General features: G+C 52.5%; 9 protein-coding genes across 9 annotated transcripts; 7 read left to right on the forward strand and 2 right to left on the reverse strand.

Annotated features, from left to right (window-relative positions):
- Nucleotides 1-2,193: 2,193 nt before the first annotated feature.
- On the forward strand, nt 2,194-2,941 carry ATNIH1004_008121 (lysozyme; the record flags this gene model as incomplete). The annotated part of the gene is made up of 2 exons (XM_033572734.1): nt 2,194-2,349; nt 2,402-2,941. The coding sequence occupies 2 exons, from the start codon at nt 2,194-2,196 to the stop codon at nt 2,939-2,941; spliced, it is 696 nt and encodes a 231-aa protein (XP_033423286.1).
- Nucleotides 2,942-4,077: 1,136 nt separating this feature from the next.
- ATNIH1004_008122 (glycoside hydrolase family 2 protein) lies at nt 4,078-6,321 on the forward strand (the record flags this gene model as incomplete). Its single annotated transcript, XM_033572735.1, has 8 exons — nt 4,078-4,396; nt 4,449-4,665; nt 4,714-4,898; nt 4,949-5,346; nt 5,397-5,612; nt 5,658-5,798; nt 5,849-5,979; nt 6,036-6,321. 8 exons carry the CDS (start codon nt 4,078-4,080, stop codon nt 6,319-6,321), a joined length of 1,893 nt encoding a protein of 630 aa, XP_033423287.1.
- Nucleotides 6,322-6,757: 436 nt separating this feature from the next.
- ATNIH1004_008123 (uncharacterized protein) lies at nt 6,758-7,269 on the forward strand (the record flags this gene model as incomplete). The annotated part of the gene is made up of 3 exons (XM_033572736.1): nt 6,758-6,887; nt 6,946-7,177; nt 7,227-7,269. 3 exons carry the CDS (start codon nt 6,758-6,760, stop codon nt 7,267-7,269), a joined length of 405 nt encoding a protein of 134 aa, XP_033423288.1.
- Nucleotides 7,270-8,498: 1,229 nt separating this feature from the next.
- On the forward strand, nt 8,499-10,319 carry ATNIH1004_008124 (sugar porter family MFS transporter; the record flags this gene model as incomplete). Its single annotated transcript, XM_033572737.1, has 4 exons — nt 8,499-8,800; nt 8,848-9,048; nt 9,110-9,495; nt 9,550-10,319. 4 exons carry the CDS (start codon nt 8,499-8,501, stop codon nt 10,317-10,319), a joined length of 1,659 nt encoding a protein of 552 aa, XP_033423289.1.
- A 1,177-nt stretch (nt 10,320-11,496) lies between these two features.
- ATNIH1004_008125 (DUF3433 domain-containing protein) lies at nt 11,497-15,141 on the forward strand (the record flags this gene model as incomplete). Its single annotated transcript, XM_033572738.1, has 2 exons — nt 11,497-13,237; nt 13,292-15,141. 2 exons carry the CDS (start codon nt 11,497-11,499, stop codon nt 15,139-15,141), a joined length of 3,591 nt encoding a protein of 1,196 aa, XP_033423290.1.
- Nucleotides 15,142-15,277: 136 nt separating this feature from the next.
- On the reverse strand, nt 15,278-16,469 carry ATNIH1004_008126 (lytic polysaccharide monooxygenase auxiliary activity family 9 protein; the record flags this gene model as incomplete). The annotated part of the gene is made up of 3 exons (XM_033572739.1): nt 15,278-15,487; nt 15,551-16,236; nt 16,292-16,469. The coding sequence occupies 3 exons, from the start codon at nt 16,467-16,469 to the stop codon at nt 15,278-15,280; spliced, it is 1,074 nt and encodes a 357-aa protein (XP_033423291.1).
- Nucleotides 16,470-18,032: 1,563 nt separating this feature from the next.
- On the forward strand, nt 18,033-20,533 carry ATNIH1004_008127 (fungal specific transcription factor domain-containing protein; the record flags this gene model as incomplete). Its single annotated transcript, XM_033572740.1, has 9 exons — nt 18,033-18,084; nt 18,156-18,200; nt 18,255-18,410; nt 18,461-19,008; nt 19,064-19,173; nt 19,225-19,388; nt 19,445-19,620; nt 19,681-19,864; nt 20,274-20,533. 9 exons carry the CDS (start codon nt 18,033-18,035, stop codon nt 20,531-20,533), a joined length of 1,695 nt encoding a protein of 564 aa, XP_033423292.1.
- A 1,491-nt stretch (nt 20,534-22,024) lies between these two features.
- ATNIH1004_008128 (uncharacterized protein) lies at nt 22,025-22,366 on the reverse strand (the record flags this gene model as incomplete). The annotated part of the gene is made up of 1 exon (XM_033572741.1): nt 22,025-22,366. The coding sequence occupies one exon, from the start codon at nt 22,364-22,366 to the stop codon at nt 22,025-22,027; it is 342 nt and encodes a 113-aa protein (XP_033423293.1).
- Nucleotides 22,367-23,751: 1,385 nt separating this feature from the next.
- Nucleotides 23,752-24,962, forward strand: ATNIH1004_008129 (carbohydrate esterase family 5 protein; the record flags this gene model as incomplete). Its single annotated transcript, XM_033572742.1, has 2 exons — nt 23,752-24,552; nt 24,606-24,962. The coding sequence occupies 2 exons, from the start codon at nt 23,752-23,754 to the stop codon at nt 24,960-24,962; spliced, it is 1,158 nt and encodes a 385-aa protein (XP_033423294.1).
- Between the last annotated feature and the right edge of the window lie 208 nt (nt 24,963-25,170).

Here is a 25,170-nt window from a genome sequence, read left to right on the forward strand (position 1 = left end):
GAGAGAGAGAGAACAATGGGAGGAGAGGATGAATAATGTGTGTGGGGGGCCGGGATATCCCATCATGTAAATCCTTTATATGATATCTATTGGATACCAGCCAGACCAAGTCCCAATAGTGGTTGGACACACATGCATGTTCACCCAAGGGCAGACATGTGCAACATCTCCTTACAGCCGCGAACTACAAACTTTGCATGGTAGTCTACATAGATGATAGGACCGGTGAGATAAAAGGGAAATTGTGGTTATGTGAGCAATCTAGACACTGTCTCATCCTGTAAATAGCATTTAACCAAGTGGTTGGGAATACATGCATATTACCCCCCTGCATTCTGCAGGTGCTCGCCCATTATAAGACTGCTCTCAGCCACGCCATCATCACCAAGTCACAATATTGTTTGTTAGCCCTAGTTAGAGTCTACTGTAAAACCGGCATTTCCGGCCACTTTAAACACATTGTCAATCCCGCTCTTACTGACGTCGCATTGTTTTAACATCTTCCCAGCCTATCTAAAGGAGTTCCATACCAATGTAGTTGTATCTTGCAAGGCTTTCTTTGCGGTTCTTTCTGCTCTTTCCCTGATTACGGGGACTAACACCGACTGCAGTGCTGCCGAGGTTCCACTGAGCGGCGTGGGTTCTATGACCGGTGTCGGATAGCCGTCTATCTGAACTAACAATGGAGACTCTTCAGCCCTAGGACTATGTGCCAGTTTTTCAAGTTGTCCAGTTCAAGAAGAATATATATCTAACCCCTCTACAGAGGTGTGGATTGTGCACCTAGTAGTAATGCTGTGGCCATTTGCATGGGAGAGGGTAATAAATAGGTCGAGATCTTATTCAGTGAAACCATATTAGCGCTTCCTTTGGATCCGTCGTCTGCAGCGAAAATGCATTCTAAGATAGTGCAAGCCTGAGGAGTGGACAGATGGCATTACGGTGAGTTTTAGTAGAAGACAAAGAGTTATTTTGCTATGTTCTACTGTAGTATCCACAATGCCCTGTCCAAGATACAGAGCAGTACAAAATTAAGCCCATTACGTTCCAACTCCTTAGACCCAACTACTGTAGTATATCTTATAAAGGCTGCAGGATTGCATCATCCGAGGAAGAGGAATCAGATCCGAAAGGTCGTCGAGATGTCGGGATGCGAAATGATGGGGTCCACAGGTCAGCCTTTCCTGGCTGGAGGGTTTATTTGGCCCCTATTCGTGATCATTGTTTCTTTGTACAAAGTAGTCGACGGACTTGAGAATTCGTGCAGTGAACGTGCCGCGAAGACAGCCTGTTCCATGAATTCCAACAGTCGCTTAGGAAGCTCGCCACGTGGGATTGTTCTGGGGAACGATCGGTTTGTTTCTATAAAATGCACTCTCATCTATGATTCTCAGCATCCTCGATGTATACAGAAGATGTGTTCTTTGCTGTAACCTTCATACGAGACGGTGTCACCGAATAGCATCACTTACTGGGTCCAATATCTTCGCTGGCGGAGATAGACGGTCGCCCGGATCATCTCAAATACGAATTTATCAAGCCGTTTCAGCCAAGGTCCGTATCCCAGAGGACCTGCGACCTTGGTTGGAGTGACGTGATTAATAAAAGGCCTGCATCCAATCCGGCCCCTGTCGTGGCTGCATGCCATCTCGTATCTGCCAGAGCATGTCCTGGAATCAATCCTGGGTCCGACCGAGGTAGACTCGAATATGATACAGGACGATCTATAGATAGAACACAGACGGTCTGAACGCACATCTCCCGTCAGGGCCGAGTCGAAGATGGCGCCGCTCGCTTTCCGTCTCGTATTCTACTGAAGATCGCCAGCAATCACGGCCCGTCATTTGGCCCCGTGTTAACCGACTCGGGGTGCAGCTCAGGAACAGCGATCCCTACGCCTTGCAGTATCGATCGTCAAGAATCTCTGCATGGGGAGCCAGGCAGCACAAGCCCCTCCGGTACTTCTCCAATAGCCCCATTCCTGAATTCACAGGTTGCATTCGTGTTCAGGGGAAAATCCTTATCTCCGTTCTGCTGCGGACTGAATTAGGACTAACCTTGAAATAGCCCTCAAAAATAGCCCTCAGTCCTGCAGAAGCTCCATATAAACCCAGTGCTCCCCTCTCTTCTCTCGTCCCCATTCCCCGCTCATCGCATCGCCATCTCATCGTCTATCAATCTCATCGCATCATCATGAAAATCCATGCGCTTACTCTGGCGGCCCTCGTGTCGAGCGTGGCCCAGGTGTCTCAGGCCGCCACGGTACAGGGCTTCGACATCTCCAACCACCAGGCATCGGTGAACTTCGATGCGGCCTACAAAAGCGGTGCTCGCTTCGTCTCCATCAAAGTAGGCAGTCCTCCCCGTGGTCCGAACTGCTGGAAGCCACTGACCGTACCAGGCCACCGAAGGGACCGGGTTCCAAGACCCCAAGTTTAATGCTCACTACCAGGGCGCATCGAATGCCAAACTGCTGCGCGGCGGCTACCACTTCGCGCTGCCGAACAAGTCCTCGGGCGCAGCGCAGGCCAAATACTTCCTGGCGCACGGCGGCGGCTGGACCAAGGATGGCCGCACCTTGCCCGGCATGCTGGACATCGAATACAACCCCTACGGTGCCACGTGTTATGGACTCAGCCAGTCCGCCATGGTCGCCTGGGTGAACGACTTCATCAATACCTACCACGGCCAAACCGGCGTGTATCCCCTGCTCTACACAACGACCGACTGGTGGACCAAGTGCACCGGCAATGCTAAAGGATTCGGCAACAAGACTCCCCTGGTGCTGGCGAAGTATAGCAGTTCGGCGCCGACAAATATCCCTGGGGACTGGCCCACGTATACCATCTGGCAGAATTCGGACAAGTACGCGTATGGCGGCGATTCGGACATATTCAATGGGTCGTTGGACCAGTTGATGAAGATTGTTAATGCAGGTTAACTTGCGAACACTACAATGATAGGATATGTCAGGAAGGATTATGTCAGGAATGTGATATACATTAGGAATTGATAGGAGCGTCGTATACTCGATGAAATTTTGATTTTTTAGCTGTATTTTTATTTCTTTGTTGACTCCGGTAGATGATCCCAGTAATGCCAGTTCCTGCTTCGATGCATGCAGCTCAGGCGCTGTGCAACCAGAGCTCTGAACCATCCTTGCCTCGGAAGAAAGCCAGGAATCATTTCCAGAATATTCCTATCATCCTTGGACCTACTCCATTTAATAATATTCGATGGCCCAGACCGCCAAGAATGTGGAGATTCCCTTGCCTGCATAAACCCGCCCAGATGACCTGTCAGACTCTGCCAGCAGTGAAGGAGCGGTCAAGCCACGGATCAATAGGTGAGATTGAGTGTCTGACTGACTGACAGGCTGGCACTTGGCCATGCACCTGTCTCCAGATGAGGGTCCATACTCTTGAAGCCAAGCGGTGCGTGATTGGCGTAAGATGAGGAGATCTGTGGGCTTGTTGAGATTATGCCGCCTAGATGGTTGGGATTCAGATTGTAGTCCCAATGAACCAGAGAAAGAGACTCACGCTAACGCGACCTAGAACTAGTATACAGAAGGCAGATTGGTGGATTCTGTGGATTTGGTCCGTGTAAATCACGCAGCACACGACCGCATGCCATCTACGGGACGCTAAGCATGGTCTATACTACTAAACCACCGATAAAGTAGCATTTCCCATCACAATGATATCATCCAACAGATCTGCCGGTCTCATCACTGGTAGAAATCCGGGGAAATAGACAATTCTCCACCAGGCTAGCACCGCCAAGAGCTGCCCAACATCTCTTCTTCTTTGTCTATTGCGGGGTTCTCCGTCCCGATATCTACAAGATGATGCTAAGCGAGATGCAAGTCTCCATTATGCGGGGGATGGAATCGTTTCGCTCACTGTCATGGCGGTGTACCGGCAATTTCCTACCTCCCTGCGTGAGGTTGTCTGGTCTGGGCGAGTATAAATCTCACCGGGCTCTCCAGTCCAAGTCTTCATGTGGCTTTCCTCGTCGTTCTTTGCCTTCGTCCTGGTCCGATAGTTCCGCTTTATTCGGCCTGATTGCGACAGAATGCGTTGGATTACTTTGTATCTTCTCTCCACCCTGGCCATTCGCTCATGGGCAGCCCCCGCGACGACTGGCACCGGAAAGCCAATCCCCTATGAACGTCAAACCCCCCCTCTGGATACACCTTGGACGGATGCCGTGGGCACTAATCCGTGGCCTGAGTATCCTCGTCCACAGCTCCAACGCTCCACATGGCAGAATCTGAATGGATTATGGCAGTACAAGCGTGCGGAGAACGTCGAGGCCGTCAATTCTCCTCCGTTCGGACAGCCGCTCACCCACGAGGTGCTGGTCCCATCGTGTCTGGAGAGTGCATTGTCCGGTGAGTCTGTTCTGGGTCCTGCGCCATGACATATTAGCTCACCATGCAACAGGCATCCAGGGCAAAAACACCCTCTACTCCTGGTTTAAGAATCAATTCAACGTGCCTAAATCCTGGAGCAACCAACATGTGCTGCTGCACTTTGGTGCCGTCGACTACGAGGCCACCGTGTTTGTTAATAACAAGCAGGCGGGTTTCCATCGCGGCGGATATTTTCATTTCACCGTTGACATCACGGCGCATGTGAAGTTTGGCGGCACCAACGAGCTGTGAGTTTGCCCCGTGAGAACGTTGACTGTCTTGAGCTGATCGGATAGCCTCGTCTTCGTACACGATCCCACCGACAGTGACTCGTATGTGGTTCCCATTGGGAAGCAGACGTTGAACCCCTCGCATATCTTCTACACCCCTTGCAGTGGAATCTGGCAGAGTGTCTGGATTGAGTTAGCGCCAGAGAACTTTATCACCGGGCTGGACCTGCATGCTAATATGGAAGGCCAAGGTACGTAGTTCTGCTGATGGGAAGTTGGTTGTCGTGCTAAAACCCCGCAGTCAATGTCACGGTGCATAGCGGAAAAAGCACCCCTGTCATGGTTGCCGTGCACGAGGCCGAGGACGAGCTGACCTTCCACCACGGTACCTCCAACACACCCTTCCAGTTCGAGGTCGGTGAGGTCGACCTGTGGAGCCCTGATTCTCCGACGCTTTACAATGTCACCGTCAAGATGGGCGACGACGAGGTCACCAGCTACACGGGTTTCCGCACCATATCCAAGGGAAAGATTGATGGCGTGTGGCGTCCGCTGCTGAATGGCGAGCTTCTCTTCATGTTCGGTACACTAGACCAGGGATACTGGCCGGATGGACTGTACACACCACCGCATCGGAAGGCTATGGTGTATGATCTGGAGATGTTGAAAGACCTGGGTTTCAACATGCTGCGGAAGCACGTAAGTATATCGCATAGGACAGAATGGCATGACACTGACGGTGCCCACAGATCAAAGTCGAGTCCGATCTCTTCTACCGCGCCTGCGACGAGTTGGGTCTGCTGGTCATCCAGGATATGCCCTCCCCGCGGCCCTTGCAGTACACAACCAATGCATCCTGTCAGAGCGTCACCATCCTGCCTGATGCCAAGGCGCAGAAGGAGTTCAGCCGGCAGCTGGAACTTCTGGTGAACCAATTCAAGAGCCATCCGAGTATCGCCGCCTGGGTGAGTTCCCTCCTACTACCGTATAACTGCCTCTGACGTGTTCAGGTCATCTACAATGAAGGCTGGGGACAGGTCATCGAGGGGTACCCCGAGTTTGCACTGACGGAGCGGGTGAAGCAGCTAGATCCCAGTCGGCTCGTAATTGCCACCTCTGGCTGGGTAGACCACGGTGCGGGTGATTTCAGCGTAAGTCCGGCCCATCATCGTCGCCTCAGCTTGATATCTCACTCGTCCAGGACAACCATCACTACGCCAATCCCCAATGCGGGACCCCGTTCTACTCGTTGCAATCTGCACCCCACGATCCCAGTCGTATTGGTTTCCAGGGCGAATTCGGTGGAATTGGTCATAACGTGTCCATCGAGAAGTGAGTCTCAACCTGTCTCCAGAATTGTAACGTTGTCACGGTGCTGACGGGAATAGTCTCTGGAATGACCAGAAAGCCATCAACGCCATCAACCAGACGTATGAAATCGACGAGACGCTCGACGCATGGAATTACCGCAGCCACGTTCTGCTTTCAGAGCTTCTGGATCAAGTGCGTCGGTTCGATTGCAGTGGGGGCGTGTGGACACAGACGACGGATGTTGAAGGTGAGGTCAACGGGCTCATGACATACGATCGCAGAGTCAAACGCGTAAATAGAGATCAGTGGAAGGATGATATCCAGGCCCTGTACGATGCGGCGGAGAAGCGACAGGTTGCGTGAATGTCGGGGGAGTGGGACGTCATGTAAATGCGAAGGATTTGGGTACATACTAAGATAGCTGAATGAGATACTTTTCTGGCTTACGGAGTCTTCCATCCATATACTTATATCCGAAGTGATCGACACGACGCGTCACCAGTCTCCGCATATGATGTATCATATTCCGGAAGCAGTCACATACCCCACGAGTCCCTGGTGCCAATTTACCCACCAACCAAGCTCAATACCCCCGTCAAAATAACTTGGAATACTGACACACCATGGCTGCGGTACACTCAACAAAGCACCAATGATTCGGCCTTCAAAGGCCTGTGCGCGCTTGTGGCGTTGCTACTCTGGGTCAAAGAAAAAGATCTAAGATCCCGGCCAGTTACTCATAGTTCCAAGAGGTAAGTCAGACAAAAAACATAGAGCAAAAAAACGGACGTTCGCAATCATGCCCTCTGGTCCTCGGTTTCCTCACGAGGCGCCATTGTGCCGCTGGTGCCGTGTGTTGTCTATCGCTGGCTTTCCTAGTGAGGATGACGATGCAGTATCAGCGGCAGTATCCTGTGGTTTATCTTGCGGTATGTTTCGGTTGACCTGACTGGCGGTTCGCATATTTGAGACCGGAGATCACGATAGGCAGTTTGGGATCTGCTTATCGATGGACTGGAGATCCTCAAGCTGTGCAATCAGAATCGCTCCGTGCCTGGTCTACCATCGGCACGTTGGCTATCCTGGACACTCTAAGAGTCCTCTGGACAGTACCAGCGCCTTTGATAAACTGGCTGTCGGAGCGAAAGTCGTATGTCCCGAGGATGAAAGGTGTAGATCGATGGGCTCTGATATGCGCCTGGGTCGGATTGGCAACATTGTATGATTTTCTTCTGGAGCTGCATGGATGTGGACTGACTAGGATGTAGACTTCTTCGGGTCATGATGGCGATTGAGGGATACCGGGACTAGATCCCGGGACGAGGGATGGTTTGTGGCCGCGAATCGAACAATAGACGTGATAGAGTGGTGTAGATTTGTACATTTGATCCATTCCATGCCATGAGATATCAGCGACATGCTTCAAGTCTGTCAAGCAGGCAGTGATATAAATGGGCATCGAAAGTTCGTCCAGTATAACGACCTTCCATCAGCTGCTTGTATCGAATTAACCTTGCAAGCTCATACTGAAGATATTCTTGTAGACGATTTATACAACGCTCCTGAAGATCTACACTAAGGGGAGGATAAGCGTTGGTGGCTTGGGCCTTGTCGAGACCAGTCCTTGGCGAAAGAATTCCCCGGATTACTCTGAATAGCGTCACCGATGGTTAGACGGTGTATGTGACCATGAGGATCCCTGCGAAGAAAGTACATACAGCTGGATAGGTAGGTACAGTGGGAAGATCGAGCGTCCATTCAGCCGACTCCCGGTCCTAGTCTTGTTGGTTATCCCGATTCTCATGGCATAAGGACTGATAAATGGAGAGGAGGTGGCTGATACCACAGACCAGGATTGATGCATCAAAAACCCCCCTTTAGCCAATCCCCGGCGAATCCGTCCATCCTCCAGCCAATGCAACGCTAGACCCCATGATGCAACTTCGTCGGCCACCAACCCCGAGTTGGGAACGATCATCGTGACAACTCCCCATCATATCCTCTGGAGTGGATTCATCTCCATCCATGATGGATCCACCCATCCATCCGTCTATCGATCATGGTCCTGCAGGCTGAGTGGAGGGTCTGGTCCGGGGAGTCCATCGAATCATATCCCCGCATCCTAGTGACTTCACTGCCTCCGGATTGGAAGATGAAAGTCTGGGATGGTCATAAGCTTCCTGGCTCCAGCTAAACACTGTTGGCGGCAAGCCATGCGGCGGGAGGCGTCAGATAGGTGCACAGGATCACTAACTCGTGGTTCGTGATCCGGGATGTCAATCCATTCGTCCATCCAACGCCTCAGGAAAGGTCAGCTCTAGTTGCACAATGTGGAGGAGACCCTTCTTTGTCGAGGGCGGGGAAACTGGGACATGGATGTGTGGGCTTACTGTGTACAGCGTTGAAGCCTCCACAGGTCAAACCCCTCCTGTTTATTTATGCCAGCCCGGCGACTCTTCCCCCTCTTTCTTTGGTTTGTTTTTTCCCTCCTCCTCCTCCTCCTCCTCGTCCTCTTCTTCTTTCCCCCTTATCTCTTCATCATGTTGATTGGCAACATCTATGTGATCGCGGGCGTCGCCGTTGTCGGTGGCGCCCTTTTTGGGTTCGATATCTCGTCCATGTCAGCCCAGCTGAATGAGAACTCTTACAAGTGCTACTTCAACCAGGGACCCAGTGGTCCTCCGTTCACCGATGACGAGGACTGCTCCGGCCCCAAGTCCCTCACCCAGGGAGGCATCACGGCCGCCATGGCTGCGGGCTCCTGGTTGGGTGCGCTCATCTCCGGTTCCCTGTCTGATCGCATTGGTCGCAAGACATCAATCATGGTCGGCTGTGTCATCTGGTAGGTGACCAAGCAATTTCGTGTCTCAGGCTGGTAACATAGTGCAGGATGGTAGGATCAATCCTGATATGCGCCTCGCAGAACATCGGCATGCTCATCGTGGGTCGCATCATCAACGGTCTAGCGGTCGGTATCGAATCTGCCCAAGTTCCCGTCTATATCAGTGAGCTGGCCCCGCCATCGAAGCGTGGCCGTCTGGTCGGTGTCCAGCAGTGGGCCATCACTTGGGGCATTCTCATCATGTTCTAGTAAGTTTCCCTGGTCCCATTCGAGTCTAACTCCTCGTACTAACAAGGCTGCTCTGCATAGCATCTCGTACGGCTGCTCCTTCATCGGCGAGCAGAAGGCCTCGGGCTACAATACCGCCTCTTGGCGTATTCCATGGGGTTTACAGATGATCCCTGCCGTCTTTCTCTTCGGCGCCATGTTGCTACTGCCTGAGTCGCCCCGATGGTTGGCACGGAAGGACCGCTGGGAAGATTGTCACTGGGTGTTAGCCCTGGTCCATGCAAAAGGGGACATGAACCACCCCTTCGTTGGGCTGGAATTGGACGATATCCACAACATGTGCGAGCTGGAACGCCGCTTCAAGAACGTGACCTACTTGGACCTTTTCACTCCCACAATGATCAACCGTACCCTGATCGGTCTCTTCACTCAAGTCTGGTCCCAGTTGACGGGCATGAATGTCATGAGTAAGTCATTTGCATATACACTGCTTTTCTTGTTGTCCGACTAATCAAAATCAGTGTATTATATCACATATGTGTTCTCCATGGCTGGCTACTCGGGGGATGCAAACTTGCTGGCATCGTCGATCCAATACATCATCAATGTCTTGATGACACTGCCAGCGCTGGTATGGATTGACCGATGGGGACGACGGCCGACCATGCTGATTGGTGCCGTGCTGATGGCCACCTTTATGTATGCCAACGCCGGTATCATGGCGGCACATGGCGAGGTTGTCCCGGGAGGAATTGATCATGTCCCCCAGCAGTCGATGCGGCTGAGAGGCAGCGCGGCCAAGGGCTTGATCGCTTGTACTTATCTGTTTGTGGCCTCCTATGCTCCAACGTGGGGACCGGCAAGTTGGATATACCCTCCGGAGCTTTTCCCTCTTCGTCTTCGTGGCAAAGGAGTGGCGTTGGCGACGTCCGGTAACTGGGCTTTCAACACAGCGCTAGGGTTGTTCACGCCCCCAGCCTTCGCCAATATCCACTGGAAGACGTACATCATTTTCGGGGTCTTCAACACCGCCATGTTCATCCACACCTTCTTCCTGTTTCCCGAGACGGCCGGCAAGACACTGGAAGAAACCGAGGCCATGTTCGAGGACCCTAATGGCATCCAGTACATAGGCACCACGCCATGGAAGACGAAGATCACGACCAATCGGGTGCAGAGGCTGGAACAAGGCGATATGGAAGCAAAGGGATCACCGACACAGCCACCAGCAACTACGGCATCGGCCGACGGACCGGACGTTGGAGTTTCGACGGAAGTAAAGGCGGCGTAGTAGGAGAAGGGTGCGACATCACAATACTCTTGAGACTAGTATTGTGGATGTTGTTTCCGATGCTAGGCGATGTGATCGCGTGGATATGATAGCTAATAAGCACCATGGATTGACTTCGTAGTTTTTAAGGAATGCAGGACACGTCACGTGCAAAATATATATGTCACCCTCCAATCCGTAATTGATGTCGAATAGACTCGGTCGCTCCCATGATGGTAGTCAACCTTGGTATCAAGGTCCAGCCATGTTTCCCAATCGATGACACGAATGCTTATCTCCTGACGCTGATGTCCAAGCTCCATACCCTGTAGATAGAATCCTTTCCATTCCGGCGGTGGACCTGTCTAACTAGATCAGGCCACGCCACCCATGGCGCTTATCCTGACAGGGGCAGCAGGAACGCCCAAACAGTATGGTGCCAGTACCATCTGCCAATCAGTAGCCTTCGGAACCTCCTCTTTGTTCCGATTTGGAGGGCCAAATAGCAATGATTGGTCACCCTGCCCGAGGCTTGCCTACTTCCACCAATAAGAAGGCCCTCTTTCTTCGTGTACCCAACCCAAACAGGCAAAAGTGCAACACGAAGGCCCACCCATCCAAGACGGGGAGGCTTACAGTTAATCCGAGTCTCCATCGTGCGTCGTCACCTTTTCACTCACTGTCTCTCTGAGCCTCTTGCTCTTTGTCTCCCCACCGGCTAACTATGATATTATCATAGCTATCTCCTTCCTGCCATATCATTCCTTTGTCTCTTTTATAATCCCCCATCAGTCATGCGAGATTCATTCCTTAGTGATCCTCTGTGGCTGAAGACCATGTTCACTGGCGTGATCCTCGCCTGTTATCCTGTTCGCACCCACCGGTGATGCCATCGCTCTTTGCTTTCAGCATCCTCGCCCGCTCGACGCCGCCTGTCCACGGGTCTTCCCGTCCAGCATGCCCTGGCATCCGATGAAGAAATTGCGCGAGATCTGGCTGCCAGTCATCGGTAACCCTCCCCAGTCTATTGTCACTGTCTACTTGTGAGACCGCGACTGACCGGTCGGCAAATTGCCTTTCAATAGGACGTCGTCTGCCAGCGCAACATCCACCGCTACCTGGACCTGATGGATCGCGGCAGGAGGGATGGCGCCCGTTCGCCTTACGTCCCCTATATCTCTCCATTATTGCCATCATAATGCTCCTCATGCTCGTCATCCTCGAGGGGATGCGTCGATACACCCAACACTATGGGGGCCTGGTTCTCATGGAGGACACGGACGATGTCTCCGATCTCCAGTCATTCGCCTACAATTACGTTCCGATCATCATTGCCCTAGTCCTTGTCATCCTCTGGTCTTTCATTGACTTCGATGTCCTCCGTCTCGAACCGTATTTCCAACTTTCCCGACCGGAAGGTGCCCCGGCCTCCGTCCTCTTCATCAACTACAACTTCGGTCAGACCGTGATCACGCCGCTGACATCTGCAAAGCGCGGCCACTGGGCTGTTCTATTGGTCTCAATCCTCAGTTTGCTCATTCGTATGTTACTGCCGGCCATGCAGAGCACCCTGCTGGAACTGCGTGAGGTGACAGTCCTGGAAAATGAAGAGATGAAAACGTGGCCGCAACTCGTGGACCTTGATACGCAGGGGCGGTGGATATCCAGCCAGGAACAGACCGGGTTTGAGGCCAGCCTCCAGCTGGCCGGCGGCGATGACAGTCTTCGAACCACCCGTTCAAGCCGTTATGCAATCGCCCCCGTTGAGATCCCCCGGGATGACCACCGTGAAACCACCGTCTGGACTGTCAACCAGACCGTCTACTGGGTACATCCTTCGTGCCGCAACGTGCTCACCAATGACAGCTTGTCAGTGACCATCAACCAAACTGATCCGAAACTCCCCACCCTTTCGTGGGATGTCACCGGCTTGCAGCTGCAAGACCCCGACGGGGATGCCCATGAATGCTCACTAGACTTTAGCTACCAGAGCGTTTTCTTTCCGGCCACCGACTTCTTACAGGTCCGCTATTGGGAACCTGTACTCTCCAATCGAACCGCCCGTGCAGATAAGAGAAGAAGGGCCTTTACGGCTCGCGGCTGCAACCCGTTTGATTTGTACGGCGTGCTCATCTCGGTAAACGCGACAGAGGGACACGCCGAAGCCATCACCGACCTGGCACCCCAATTTACGTCCTCGGCCACCATGTTTGCCTGTAGCCTGGATTACCAGCGCGCCGAAGCCGCGATCTCCATGCATGCCAATAGTTCCATCACGTCGATTAAATTGTTTAATGGGACAGACCGGCCACTGAACCACAGCGAGTTTAATGTCGATGAATTTCGCAGCCTCCTCGCCCATCGTGCACCCTACACCAGTGATATTATCTTTATGCAATACAATCACACAGTGGACGACCGCTTGATTACCCAACTCCCCGTGATCAGTCAGAACATGGGCGATATCGAGCCTGTCATCGTGCTCGACGACTCGACCATGATGGACCAGGATGAGTTTAAAAACAAGGTCATGCGCGGCGCCCGACAGACCTTTATTCTCACTATGAATCGCCTCTTCAATCCCGATGTGCCGCCCACGGTGATACCAGCGTTGCAGTTAACGCGCCAAGTTGCTATCGCCGTGGTCAACTTCGCCGCTCTGGGCTCTGAGGTCATCCTGGCCTTGGGCACTCTCATGACGCTGACCATGGTCTTCTTTTACCGCAGCCGAGCGAACATTCTGCAGGGCGACCCCGGCTCTATCGGTGCTATGTGTAGCATGGTGACGGACGTGTTTAGTCCTACCAATATTCTAGCCGACCCGTCCTCCGACTTTCATCAGTTCTCAACCCGCCAGCTGCGCATGCACCTGCGGAACTACCGACTTCACTGGTCCCACGGCCCCCTAGGACGGCGAGTTGACCTTGTAACCAATGATGGTAAGTCTTCTTTTTTCCCTTTCATTCCCTTCCCCCCGGCTAACTAGATTGCAGGTTCGCCGGTGAGCCTGGGAGACCAAATGCGCACGCGGGTGGATCCTCGCCCGCATTTCTTGGTGATCCCCATATTTATAGTTGAATTCCTCCTCCTCGCCGCCGTGATCGCCGTGATGTCTTTGATCATTGCGTCGCTAGCCCGCGATGGCAGCTTCCAGCACCTCACGCAGTCCGATTCTAGTTTCTTCCAGATTATGCTCTCGTTCATGCCGTCATTGGTCGCGTCCGCGGTTGGCGCGCTCTGCAACTCGATCCATCGCAACATCAGTATCCTCGAACCATGGGTCTATCTGCAACGGGGAATGGCCACGGCACGATCGTCTTTGTCCATGAACTACGCAGCCCAAAATCCGTGGGCGGTGCTACCCAAAACCGTTCGCGACCGCCATGCGCTGTTGGGCCTGGTGTCTTTGGCCTGCGCCGCAAATACCGTCCTCACGGTGGTCGCGGGTGGGCTATTCACCCAGCAGCTGACTACCTCATGCCTCCCCACTAAAACGATTGTTACCAACTACAGCGAATCGATCTTCCGCCGGACTGATTTTGCGGCCGACTTCACCGAGTATGATTTGATCCAAACCAGCATCACCAGTGGTGTACCAATGTTACCGTGGACGAGCGCCAATTACTCCTTCGTGCCCCTAAAAATCAATAATCGCGATAGCGATGCTCTCTATGGGGCGACAACTCTGGGGATCGGGGCTGAGCTTGAATGCCGGCAACTCTCCCTTGCCGACAACCTGGTGACCAACCCGCGCACAGGGGATCTCGCCTGGAAATACCATCCATTCCAGAATACGAGTCGAGTGTGCATGGCGAACATGGGCCCACTCACGCACAATAAGTGGAATGTGGCCCTGTCCATTCACTTTCTCTCTCCGGTTGCGGAGGAGGACCCGGACGAGTGCCAGACATTGACCACGGTGATTGTCGGGCGTTGGAATTACACGGCACATGCCCCCGTGACCGACGTGAACACCATTGGACTGCACTGCGAGCCGCGCGTGAGAATCAAAAAGTTCGACCTGCAATTTAACCGAAAGGGTAGCATCCAGGAGCACTCGCCCGTCTCCGGCACCGAGATCACTGGCGGGCCCATGTACGACAACGCCACGATCAGCCTAGGCCAGTTTAACAAGGTATTTGCCGCGATACCGCAGAGTTTTGCGGGCGACGATCCGGACGCTCACCAGGGGTATGTCTCGTCATACGACTGGGCTGGTTTCCTTGTGGCACGCCTGTACAAGCAGCAGGAGACGAGTCTGACTCCTCTGGTGGCGGAGGATCTCACGCACATGTCGCAGATTGTCTACCAGTGGGTTTACAGCACCTACTTCTCCCTCTGGCGGGCGAACTATCTGCAGCCTTTGAAGAATCAACCAACGGCGGCCAACGCCACAGTGATCTACAACACATGGGCCATGGTGCCGTCGGTGCCATCCCTGGTGATCGCGCTGCTTATCATTGCGCTCGACACGCTGGTCGTGCTGGTGGTTTTTGGTATGCGTCGTGGCCGGTTCCGAGGACCGCGCATCCCGCGGTCGATTGGAAGTGTGATCCCCTGGCTAGCTAACAGCCGCATGCGCGAGGACCTGCGTGGCACGAACGGATGGACGACCCGGCGTCGGAGGGAGTACCTCAACCGGTTGGACAAGCGGTATGGGTTCCGCATGTTCCTGGGTCCCGACGGACGCTGGCGCTACGCTGTGGACGAGGAGCCTGCGGAACCTACGGAACCTGCGCAGAAGCCGCCAACTGAGGCACCGCCGGACGCTGTCAAGACCGGCTCCATTGAACTGCGCGCACTGGAGGGACCGGATGAGACGAGGCGAAGCCTTCATGATTGATGAGAAATGACCTGACTGGAACATGTATTATATACCTAGAGCATATGGTTGTGCATATATGTGATAGATAATGAATTGCATTCTAAATAACTAGCCAGTTTCTCTAGATAGCCTTAGGTTCATAATGGATGCCGCTCTACTGCTCAAAGACATCGAGCGAGCCCGCAGGGCCCTTGGGCACCGGGGTCAGGTCCTTCCCCTGGTTGGGGGGACCATGCCAGTCACCGCTGCGACAGGAATCGTCGATGTTAGTGCATTTGTCCTGCCAGATATTGCACGCCGCGTTTCCAGTCGGGAGGGCTGTATTCCAGCAGACGTCGGACTGGTCCCAGCATTTCTGGGAAGACTAGTCAGCAGCAACCGTTAGCTTGATATTATTTATCGCCAACTCATGCATCAGGGAACCTACCGCCCAGCATCCGTTCTCGTCGTTGTAGGAAGGCACCTCAAAGCCACACCAGTTATCACGCACCAAGATACACCCGTCCGGCCGACGACCCTTGTCCTGCACGAGCTTGTTGGCATCGCGACGACGCTGGTTTCCTTTAGTACGGTACACCTCGGGCCCGAACATGGGATACGGTAACGCCAAGGGCTCCTGGTAGATATTGTACGTCAAGGCAGGCATATCTAGATCGTACGTATGCTCTCCGATATGCACCCCGCGGGGCTCGGCGGTGCCACCCTGCTGCACGAAGACCTGCGCACAGCCGACGTAGAACTGCGGATCGGGCGGGGAATCCGCACTGGCATGCAGGGCCAATAGCTCCGGTCGCACGAGGTAGTACCCCGGGTGCAAGTCCGGGGGCACATGGACGGAGATCAAGCCGTTATTGTCGATGAGTTTCTCCGTGCACCATTTGCCATCGGATGTGTCGTAGTCCAACTGCCAGATCTTGAACCATCCATCGCCGGCGGCGTTGTTGTCTGCCGTCGCATCGTTGACCCTCTTCATGTAGACGGCGCAGGGGCCCTTGTGGCTGTCTTCGATGGACCCGGGCTGAGAGCCGTCGGCATATTCGCGGAATTCAAAGGTGAGTAGATCGTCGCCTTTGGTGGGACAGACACGAGAAACCGCTTTCTCCCCGTCGTAGCCTGATTTGGACGGTGTAAGAGAGGCCGGTTCGGAGCAATGAGAGATGAGACTTACCACAGGCCATGGCCTTGTCGGTCACGGGCTCGATAGGGAAGCTGGCAGTTTCGGGGTCACGGTTCATACGGACGCAGACGCCATCGCCTTGATTGACGCCGTTGACGTATAGATTGGTGAAGGTGGTGTGGCCGGCTACCAGCGGCAGGAGGGCGAGATGTGAGAGATTTAGATGCATGTTGACAAAGAGGTCAAAAAAAAAAAAAAAAGAAGACTCTGCTCAGCAGAGATGAAAGAAAGGAAGGGTAATGAACGACTGCTGAAAGAAAGGAATCAAAAAGAAGAGAAGAAGAAACGGGCCAGATCTTGCTGGAGTGTCCCAAGATATAGAATCATCTCTCCATCTCATCCGGCGCCTAGCCCTTCGGCATCGTGGGGGCTTGTCAGACTTGGCAGGGACATCAATCAATTGCTGCCAATCGCCTGGTTGGTCCCTTTCCGTATTCGATTGGTCCAGCGTTTCAGGAGTTTTGTGCAACCGTCGGGTTGAACCTGGATGGTCCCTGTGAAACTGGATGTGTGCCATTGTTGGTCGCGGGTATGAGGAGATAGGTCTGGCGCAAGAAAGGACTTTCCTCTCTTTTTGGCCTGGCTCTGCTATCTTCTGTACAGGATTAGTTCGGATATATATTTTCGACTTACGGAGTACTTTACCGATGGCTTGAATTCCGCTTATGTAGCAGCGATAGTCAGCCATAACACTCAGACTATATTTATTATTGGAATATTATGTGTCTTTTGTACATGCTGGCAGTCTTGTAGAGGCATCTGTTAAGCAGTCCATGTGAGTTTGTCAGCTGACCCATGGAAGCCTCAGGCTACACGCCCGTGCGTTCCTACACTCGCATTAGTCAGCTGACTGTTGAGGCCTGAATCTGATGGCATCCATTCTAAAACACAGGACAACACATTGTTCATTTAGAGGATTTCAATGTAGTTCCCGCGTTCCTGGTATTAGGATCTTGTCAAAAGAAGTTCCCTACCAACTCTATGGAGCTTATATCAATCCATGCAATAGGCTGCTATGCATGATTGATACTCCCCGCCCTTTCGGTGACAGGCCGTGTATGTCAGGATATCCGAGCCAATTGCAAAATCGTTGGATTAATTTTTAGTAACCTGAGCAAGAAAGATGCCCTTTCCTTGTCAATGTTGTTCTAAACGCGCCTTTTCGGTGACAGATCCGAGGCACTCGTCTTCGGGACAGAGCCGAACCATTAGTAACATCCCTTTTGGCGAGGTAAACAGAGTCACCGTTGACCATCACCAGGGATGTCTGCAAGATGTTGACCCAAAGGGCCAGTCTACAGCCGCATGAAAGGCTTTAATGGTACAACCACTTCTCTGTGTTTCCAAATGAAAGAAAACTGAACTAAATGATCTCCTGATTTCAAATGAAAGAAACAGAGAGACGGGGATTTCTCCTCTCACCATCACGTGAGAACATCGTGGATTATAAAGCGCTCCACGGCATCTCATCCGAACCGGCACGATAAAGTGTTCAACCCACAGATAATATCCTTGTAGATTGGCAGTGGATCAAGTCCACTGCTACAGCAGCGCAGTTAGCGCACCATGGTGGCCTCAAACCCCCGATCAATTTCTGCGTATGTTGGTCCTGCATTTGGATTCATTGTATTTTGCCGGAGAGCATGGTGATAATGTCAGCCCAGATGTGAGTCATGTCGCCGACGCAAGGTAAAATGCTCCGGTGAGCACCCCTGCGTCGCTTGCGTCAAACATGGCTGGGATTGTTCTTTCGGTTGTAGTGGCCGCAAACGATACTCGGAAGCGTAGGTCTTTGCTGTGGGCGCTGGGACGGGCGAATGCTGATTCTCGTCTAGCTATGTGAAGCTTCTACTAGACAAGATTCGATCATTCGAGGGGCGTTATGGATCCGAATCCGTCGGTAGGTGAAAATCTATCGTTTATATTCCGATTGATCAATGCCAACGCATACTAGGACCATCGGCTCCTTCACCGACTGCTCCAGATATAGGCCCGAATCGCTCTGCCCAACAATCGGAGCCTGTAACGCCGGCTTGGAATGTGACCAGCAATCAGCCTCAGCCGCAAGAAAATCTCTCCTGTGAGGATGGCATTGCAGGGATCAGTCCAGGTAAATCGGCTCCCGTCAAGTGGCCCACATACAACTGATCGCCCGTTAAGCAACGGACCTGACATCGGGGCCCGCGTTCGAATCTCAAGTCAAATACCTCCTTGATAGATCGAAACCATGTGTGTCCCCGGCGTCCGGGATGCATCCCAGCCATCGAGGTCCACGCGAGTCTGGACCACGATGGACATCGGCCCGGACGCTGGTCAATGATGCCGACGAACCAACGATTCCATCGCTAGAGGAGTCACATCATTTACTCGATAAGTTTCTCTTCTATCTTGGCGTCAACCAACACTTCTTTGATCCGCGTTCTTTCTGCGATTCCATGGTGCTACTATTTCAGACTCCCGAGACCTGGGAACAGCAGAAGCGTACTACCTGGTACACCGAATATCTCTTGGTCATGGCGATGGCGAAACTCATGGATGTAGAGCAATCGACCTGCCAGCCTCCCGGATCAGACTTGTTTGCAGAGGCCCTGCGGCGTCTTCCTCCATTGCATCTTTTAGGAGGCGAGGGGGTTATTACAGTTGAGATCCTCACTTTGATTGCGACCTATCTCCAATGGTGCGACCGAAAGCACGACGCTTACCTTCATGTATTCCACCCTTTTCCTGAATAAGCCTCCGACTATCGTCTCTGACTAGAATTAGATTGGGATTGCACTACGACTAGCCATTGCCCTGGAGTGTAACTTGCCAGAAAATGAACAAGGCTGTCTCCCATCCGAAAGTGCGCACAGGGTGAGACTGTGGTGGACTGTGTACATGCTAGATAGGTATTGGCCCTGTATTAGATGACTGACCCTGGCAAGTTCTGATATGCGCAGACGCTTGTCATCGAGTCTCGGGTTGCCCGCGGGGGCCGATGAACGGCAGCTCCGTGCAGGGCTTCCTCGACATGCCTTGGGGTTCCCGTCCCCGGTGGCCATTACGATCAATGTCCGGATTGCGCGTGTCACTGATGAGATCATGTCTTGTGGGTGATAGGCCTGATATGTTTTATAGACCCACGTGTTAACCCACCTGCTGTAGCTTTGTATGGCAATGCTTCCGTCAGCCAACTTGAGCTCGTTAGAAAGATACAGTCCACTCTCCAAGAACTCCATAACACAGTTCGCTCGTTTCCCCATTCACTGGTTCTGGACTTCAACCGGCCACTGCAGTCGGTAACACGCACGGGTTCATCGTTATACCTGATGCTGTTTCAGGTCAATTTCACTACTGAAGCAAGTCTTGGTCCTCGAATGTGCTGACAATTTGTTTTGCAGGCCATCATCTTGTGTACACGACCAATATTGCTGCGGAGGGTTCGCTTAGACGTCGAGAGACAGCAGAATGCACGTCCCCTAGAACCCGTGCCTGACATACTGGCGAGACTCTGTGATACGTGTAAAGAAGCGGCAACTCGAAGCCTGGCTATACTTTACGTACTTCAAAAGCAACAAACCATTCGTATGTTGTGCTTCATTTCTCTCGCTCCTCTAGCCTGGGAGCTGTTCATCATCGGACTTGCGGCTGACTGTCTAAGCACGATATGGGTTTTTTGACCTTGACGCAACATTCTCCGCTGCTTTCGTCCTAGTGATGGTTGGTTTCATAGACAATTCGCAAAAACACCCGCCCCCAGCGTTAAATCAAGCATTCTCTGTGCTACGTTTTTTGTCTCGCTCGGGTAACTCGGCCGCGGAGCAACGCCTACAGGACATTGCCCAGTCATGCTCACATGTATGGCCCGACCATCGCTTCGACGTCACTCCGTCAAATCATGGGCGTTCTCCATTGGGCCCAAGTGCGGGGCATATAGTACCAAACCCTAGTCCAGGAGTCGACCCGGGGCAGAGTCCATTGGAATATCCACTAGCTCCACCACCTCGTTATAATGCTGTGGCCTCGGATCGAGAACGGTATTGTCCCGATGAAAGTCGACTTTTCGAGCCATGGGAGCAGTCTGTCGGTTCGGATACGGTGTTTGACATGCAAGGGGACTGGGGGGTAGACCTGTCTGGTGAAGCGGAAGGGATATATTCGAGTTTCCACAATCCGACCCTGCCGTTAACGGGAGTCGATTATATGGATTGGCTGGAGATTGAGAAGGTCTTCAATGGCCCAGAAGGGGCTTAGGCTGGAGCTGACTGACAATACATGAAATAAGATGAAATAGCCCACACTTCCAGCGACTGATCGAGAGTACATAAATGAAACTTCAATGGGAAGATCTGCGACTGGAGGTTTCTTCATGGGATGAAGTTGCTCCTTCTTTCTCTCCGCTCAAAGAGTCTCCCGCACTATCTCCCTAAACCTCTGCGCAGTTATTACCACGTCCCCCTCAGTAGGGCCGGGAGCGCGGTCGCATAGCGCCGTAAAAGGAAGCGTCATGGGTGCCTCGGTGACCGTAGTCGCAGTCACTACCACTTCCTGTGCTGAATGAGCCTCCTCTGCTTGTGGGGGGTTACCTGACAGTTGGAGGGTTGTGTGGTGTGTGCCCGGAGGTGATCGATGTATGCCCGGGTGCTAGGCCGGGGGCCTGGAGGAAAAAGTTGGCATTTTTCCACCCTCACATATATGGATTTTACGACCACCACCAAAAGAACAATGCGCACATCACCAGAAGAATTCGCAAACCACTTCGCATCTCCCATGAGCTTGGAGTATGAGTCGCTGACAGCTTTCGATAACAAGGGTTGGCCCGCCTTGAATTAATCCCCGTCGAGCGTTTGGCATAAAACACTGGTCTGGTTGCTTCGCTTTCGATGGGGTGTAGGTGGTGCATTAACCCCAGGCTCTATATCCATTTGAGGAATTCCATGCGAAACAGTTCCTCGGTAAGTGTAACAACTAATGTTCTGGGTGCAGGTCTCACGGCCGGCAGAGTGTACCATTTTATTAGGCCGACAAGTCCATCTCATGAAAGCGATAGTTGACTCCCCCCAGACTGGATCGGCCACTGTTGAGGCGCTCAATGGCTGTCTTGGTTGGCAAAGTCCTGCAGAAATTTAATATACACTCAAATGCTCCGATTGATCTGATCCCACCTAGGTAATCTGCTTGCGAATACCACTCAAACCAGCTAGGAGAGCTCTCAGTGATATAAACATGAGGATCATGGTCCAACGCGTGCGGCCATGTAGGCGAAAACACAGATGAACAGGACATAGCTCTGCAGATGGTTCGGATCAGGCTGCCAAGACGTTAATTTCTTCCCGATACATGCCAGCTTATATAGCCTCCCAAGTCGGCAGCGAGGAATATGCCACAACAGGCGCCCGTTGCGACAAGGGAAAAAAACCTGCCAGCTGAGTTGTTCAGCCTTGGTTAGGAAAATGAAGTGCCACCTGTGAGCTCAGCATTAGTATTAGCAGAGTGTACCAGGGAATATATGGTCAAGGCGTCATGGAGAGAGGGAATAGACGCACGTCGCTAGATGAATCCCGCAGTATAATAGAGCCGGAACGGCAATGAACGCATCGGACAGGACGTCCCAAGTCACCGGCAAGGTCTCCTCGTCTTCGTCCGTGGTGGAAGAAGGTTCAGAGAGTTGTAAATCTTCCTGTAATTGCACTTTTGTGGTTGAGAATCTGCCGGCTTCTCTTTTCTGCATGTTGCAAGAGGATGTCAAAGAAACGCAATGGCCTTGTTCCACATCAAGACATCAAGCTCCCATATGAAACCTAGGGTCTTCCATACGAGGGTTGATTCTTCTTGGAGGAGAATATTAGTCAAACTGGCCCAGTTCTTCGGCCTCGACTCGAGGATAACACGAACGAAGTCTGGCATGTCTTCCACATGGCGATCATAGGGGAGGAAAATAGTCATGGGCGAGATCATATCTTTCGGCTTATGCCACCACAGGGTGTAGGCCACGGTGGCACAGGCAACGTAAGCAACCATGGCAATTTCAGAGGTGTATTTGGCAGCCCATAACCGGCACGTGGAATCACACTGCAGGTCACCCATGTACTCTGGAGCAAGGTGAATCCTTTCATGAAGGAGTCCGCTTTGGCCCAATCTTGGATTTTCCACGGCCTCACATCCGAATTCTTGATGGCGTCCGCCTCAATCAGGGGATGAAGCTTTTCGGACCGACCTTGAAGATTCAGTCATCCTTGGTCTGCAGCCCAACTTCTCCCGAAAGCACGACGAAGCCTTGGACAATGGCCCAACTCGGGGAGCCCAGACGCGTTATACGCGACCGCGAGGCCTCTTAGGGAGGCGAAAGTGTCGGAAGACAGGTCCAGAGGATATCCCAACCGTCGAGTTGGTCTGGGCTCGTGCTCGCTGAAACAAGCCAAGACAGAGAAGGAGCCAGAGGGACATAGCAAGTCAGTTTGTTGGCTAGGCCGGTGAAGATAAAGAAGAGCCCAAAGCGAGCAGAAAGGAGAGAATTCTGTCTACGCCCTTAACCCGAGTCTGTATTGTCGATCATATCGATCATCGGGAGGACATAACAAGCCATCTCGGTATATTGCTTCTTCCATTTATTTTGCGTGGTATATATTATCTACTATAAGAATTATTCGGTATTTCTCTTCTATTCTTACTATACCGGAAGATCCTACTTTACCATCACAAGTGGCATGGTCATTTGGTGGCAAGCGATGGCTCGTTGTCAATACTCGATGACGAAAATGTCGGATTCCAAGAGGGTGGAATAGTCTCCAGAATTGTCCATAGTACACCATAATTGTCCATTTATCAAACACGTCAATTCTTGGATGACCGTAGGGCTTGGACCGGGCTGGGCTCTGGTGGATGTGTGCTCGGCTGCTGTGACGCCAATGTTGTGCAACCCACCGGATTGTGTCATGGATATAACAAAAATAACTATAAAAATTTTGATCCCGGGGAAACCGGCGCTTCGCGATCCACAGGGCTCGCAGCCCTGACTTTGGTTGTTTTGACGTTTCTGCGTGAAACCTCGGATAGATACGTAGGGTACCAGTATCAGTTGATCTAGACTCCCAGTCGGACTGGATTCTTGGTCATGATACTTTATTGAAGTATAGAAGAGATCTAGACAGATCAATAAAAGGTCAGGTAACTAAAAGTAATAGACTTATACCAGATCATCGGCTACATTCATGTGCCATCCAACCGACCAAACTGTCCCGCCAAACGATGAAACATCTCCGCTGTTTCGTCCCAAAAGATACGGAACGCACCAAAACATTATCCAGAGGATGCTTTGATCCACGACGACATATAAACGTGCTTGGATTCTCCCCTCCTCTTTTCTCGTCTTTCCATCTCGCCAGCATCGGTCGTTTTCATTGCAGAGCTGCGCTCTCGCTTTTTTCCACTCGTTTCTTTGTTCTTCGATTACATTCGCTACTAAAAGCATCATGAAAATTGCTATCGCTTTGAGTTTTCTCACCGTGGCCCTGGCGGCCCCAACGAGGACTCTTGAGTCTCGTCAGCAGTCTGATATGTCATCGAGCTCTAATATGGGCTCATCGGGCTCAACGAACTCTAATAAGGACTCATCTAGCTCTAATATTGGATCCACGAGCTCGAACATGGGTTCAACTGTGCCCATGCCCTCCAATATTCCGGGTAGTGTTCCCGGCGCCGACGGCAGCAGCGATAACAGCGGGGGCTCTAGTAGTTTCAGTGGTAGCTTCGGCATTATCCCACCTGACTTGAGTAGCTTGCGCAGCTTGCTTGGAGGCAGTGGCCTCGACCTGAGCAGTCTGTTTAATGGGCTTAACGGCGGCAGCGGTGGTAGCGGTGGAGGCAGCGAGGGCGGCCTGTCCGGTCTGAGCAATCTGCTTCCTGGTGCCGCTGGCGGCGGCGGCGGCGACCAAGGTGGCAGTAGCAGTAGTAATACCACCGGCGACCTGTCTAGCCTGTCCGGTCTCACGAGCGGTGGCAACGGTGGTAGCGGTGGTGCCGGTGGTGCCAATCCTCTGAGCCGTCGCGATGGATTCGTATCGCTGTTCTCTCGGAAACGTTCCATGTCCTCCACGGCCAACGATGTGACCGACCACAAGGACTGCCAGGAGCTGACGTTCCTATTTGCACGCGGTGCCGCCGAACCGGGGAATATGGGAACGGTGGTTGGGCCGGATCTGGCGAAGCAGTTAACCAAGTTGACCAAGAACAAGGTCAATGTGCAGGGGGTGGATTATCCCGTTTCTGCAGAGGTATCTCTCCTCCATCCCGCAAGCATGAGAGTGACAGAGACTAACAAGAGCAGAACGACGCCTCTTTGGGCGCAGCAGGCGGCCGCAAAATGGCTTCCCTGGTGGAAGACGCACTGCAGCAATGCCCCGACACCAAGGTGGTCCTGGGCGGGTACTCGCAAGGAACGACGGTGGTGCATAACGCGGCCAACAAGCTGAGCAAGGGCCAGGTAGCCGCCGCAGTGCTCTTTGGCGATCCGTACCAGATGAGGCCTCTGGGCAAGCTGGACGATTCCAAGGTGAAGGAGTTCTGTGCCGTGGGAGATCCTGTTTGCCAGAATGGAGACGTTGCTATGGCGCATATGTCGTATGGCAAGAACGCGAAGGAGGCGGCCAAGTTTTTGCTGCGGGCTGCAGAGATCTCTGCTTAATTGGATTCTTCTGGTTTTCTTCCTTCGGGATGACACTCATTCTGTACTATGATCCTAGTTATTGGCGGATTGCGCTGGCGCTAGACAGATATGTCAATATCTTCAAGTAATATAATGGACATATCTGTAATAAAAATGCATCTAGTCATCCTGAGCATCATCTGAGGACGTCATCTAAGGATGACAACGGTTACAGGATACGTGGGTT

This window comes from Aspergillus tanneri, assembly GCF_003426965.1.
Source record: "Aspergillus tanneri strain NIH1004 chromosome Unknown AapTan_6_pilon_pilon_pilon, whole genome shotgun sequence".
NCBI lineage: Eukaryota > Fungi > Ascomycota > Eurotiomycetes > Eurotiales > Aspergillaceae > Aspergillus > Aspergillus tanneri.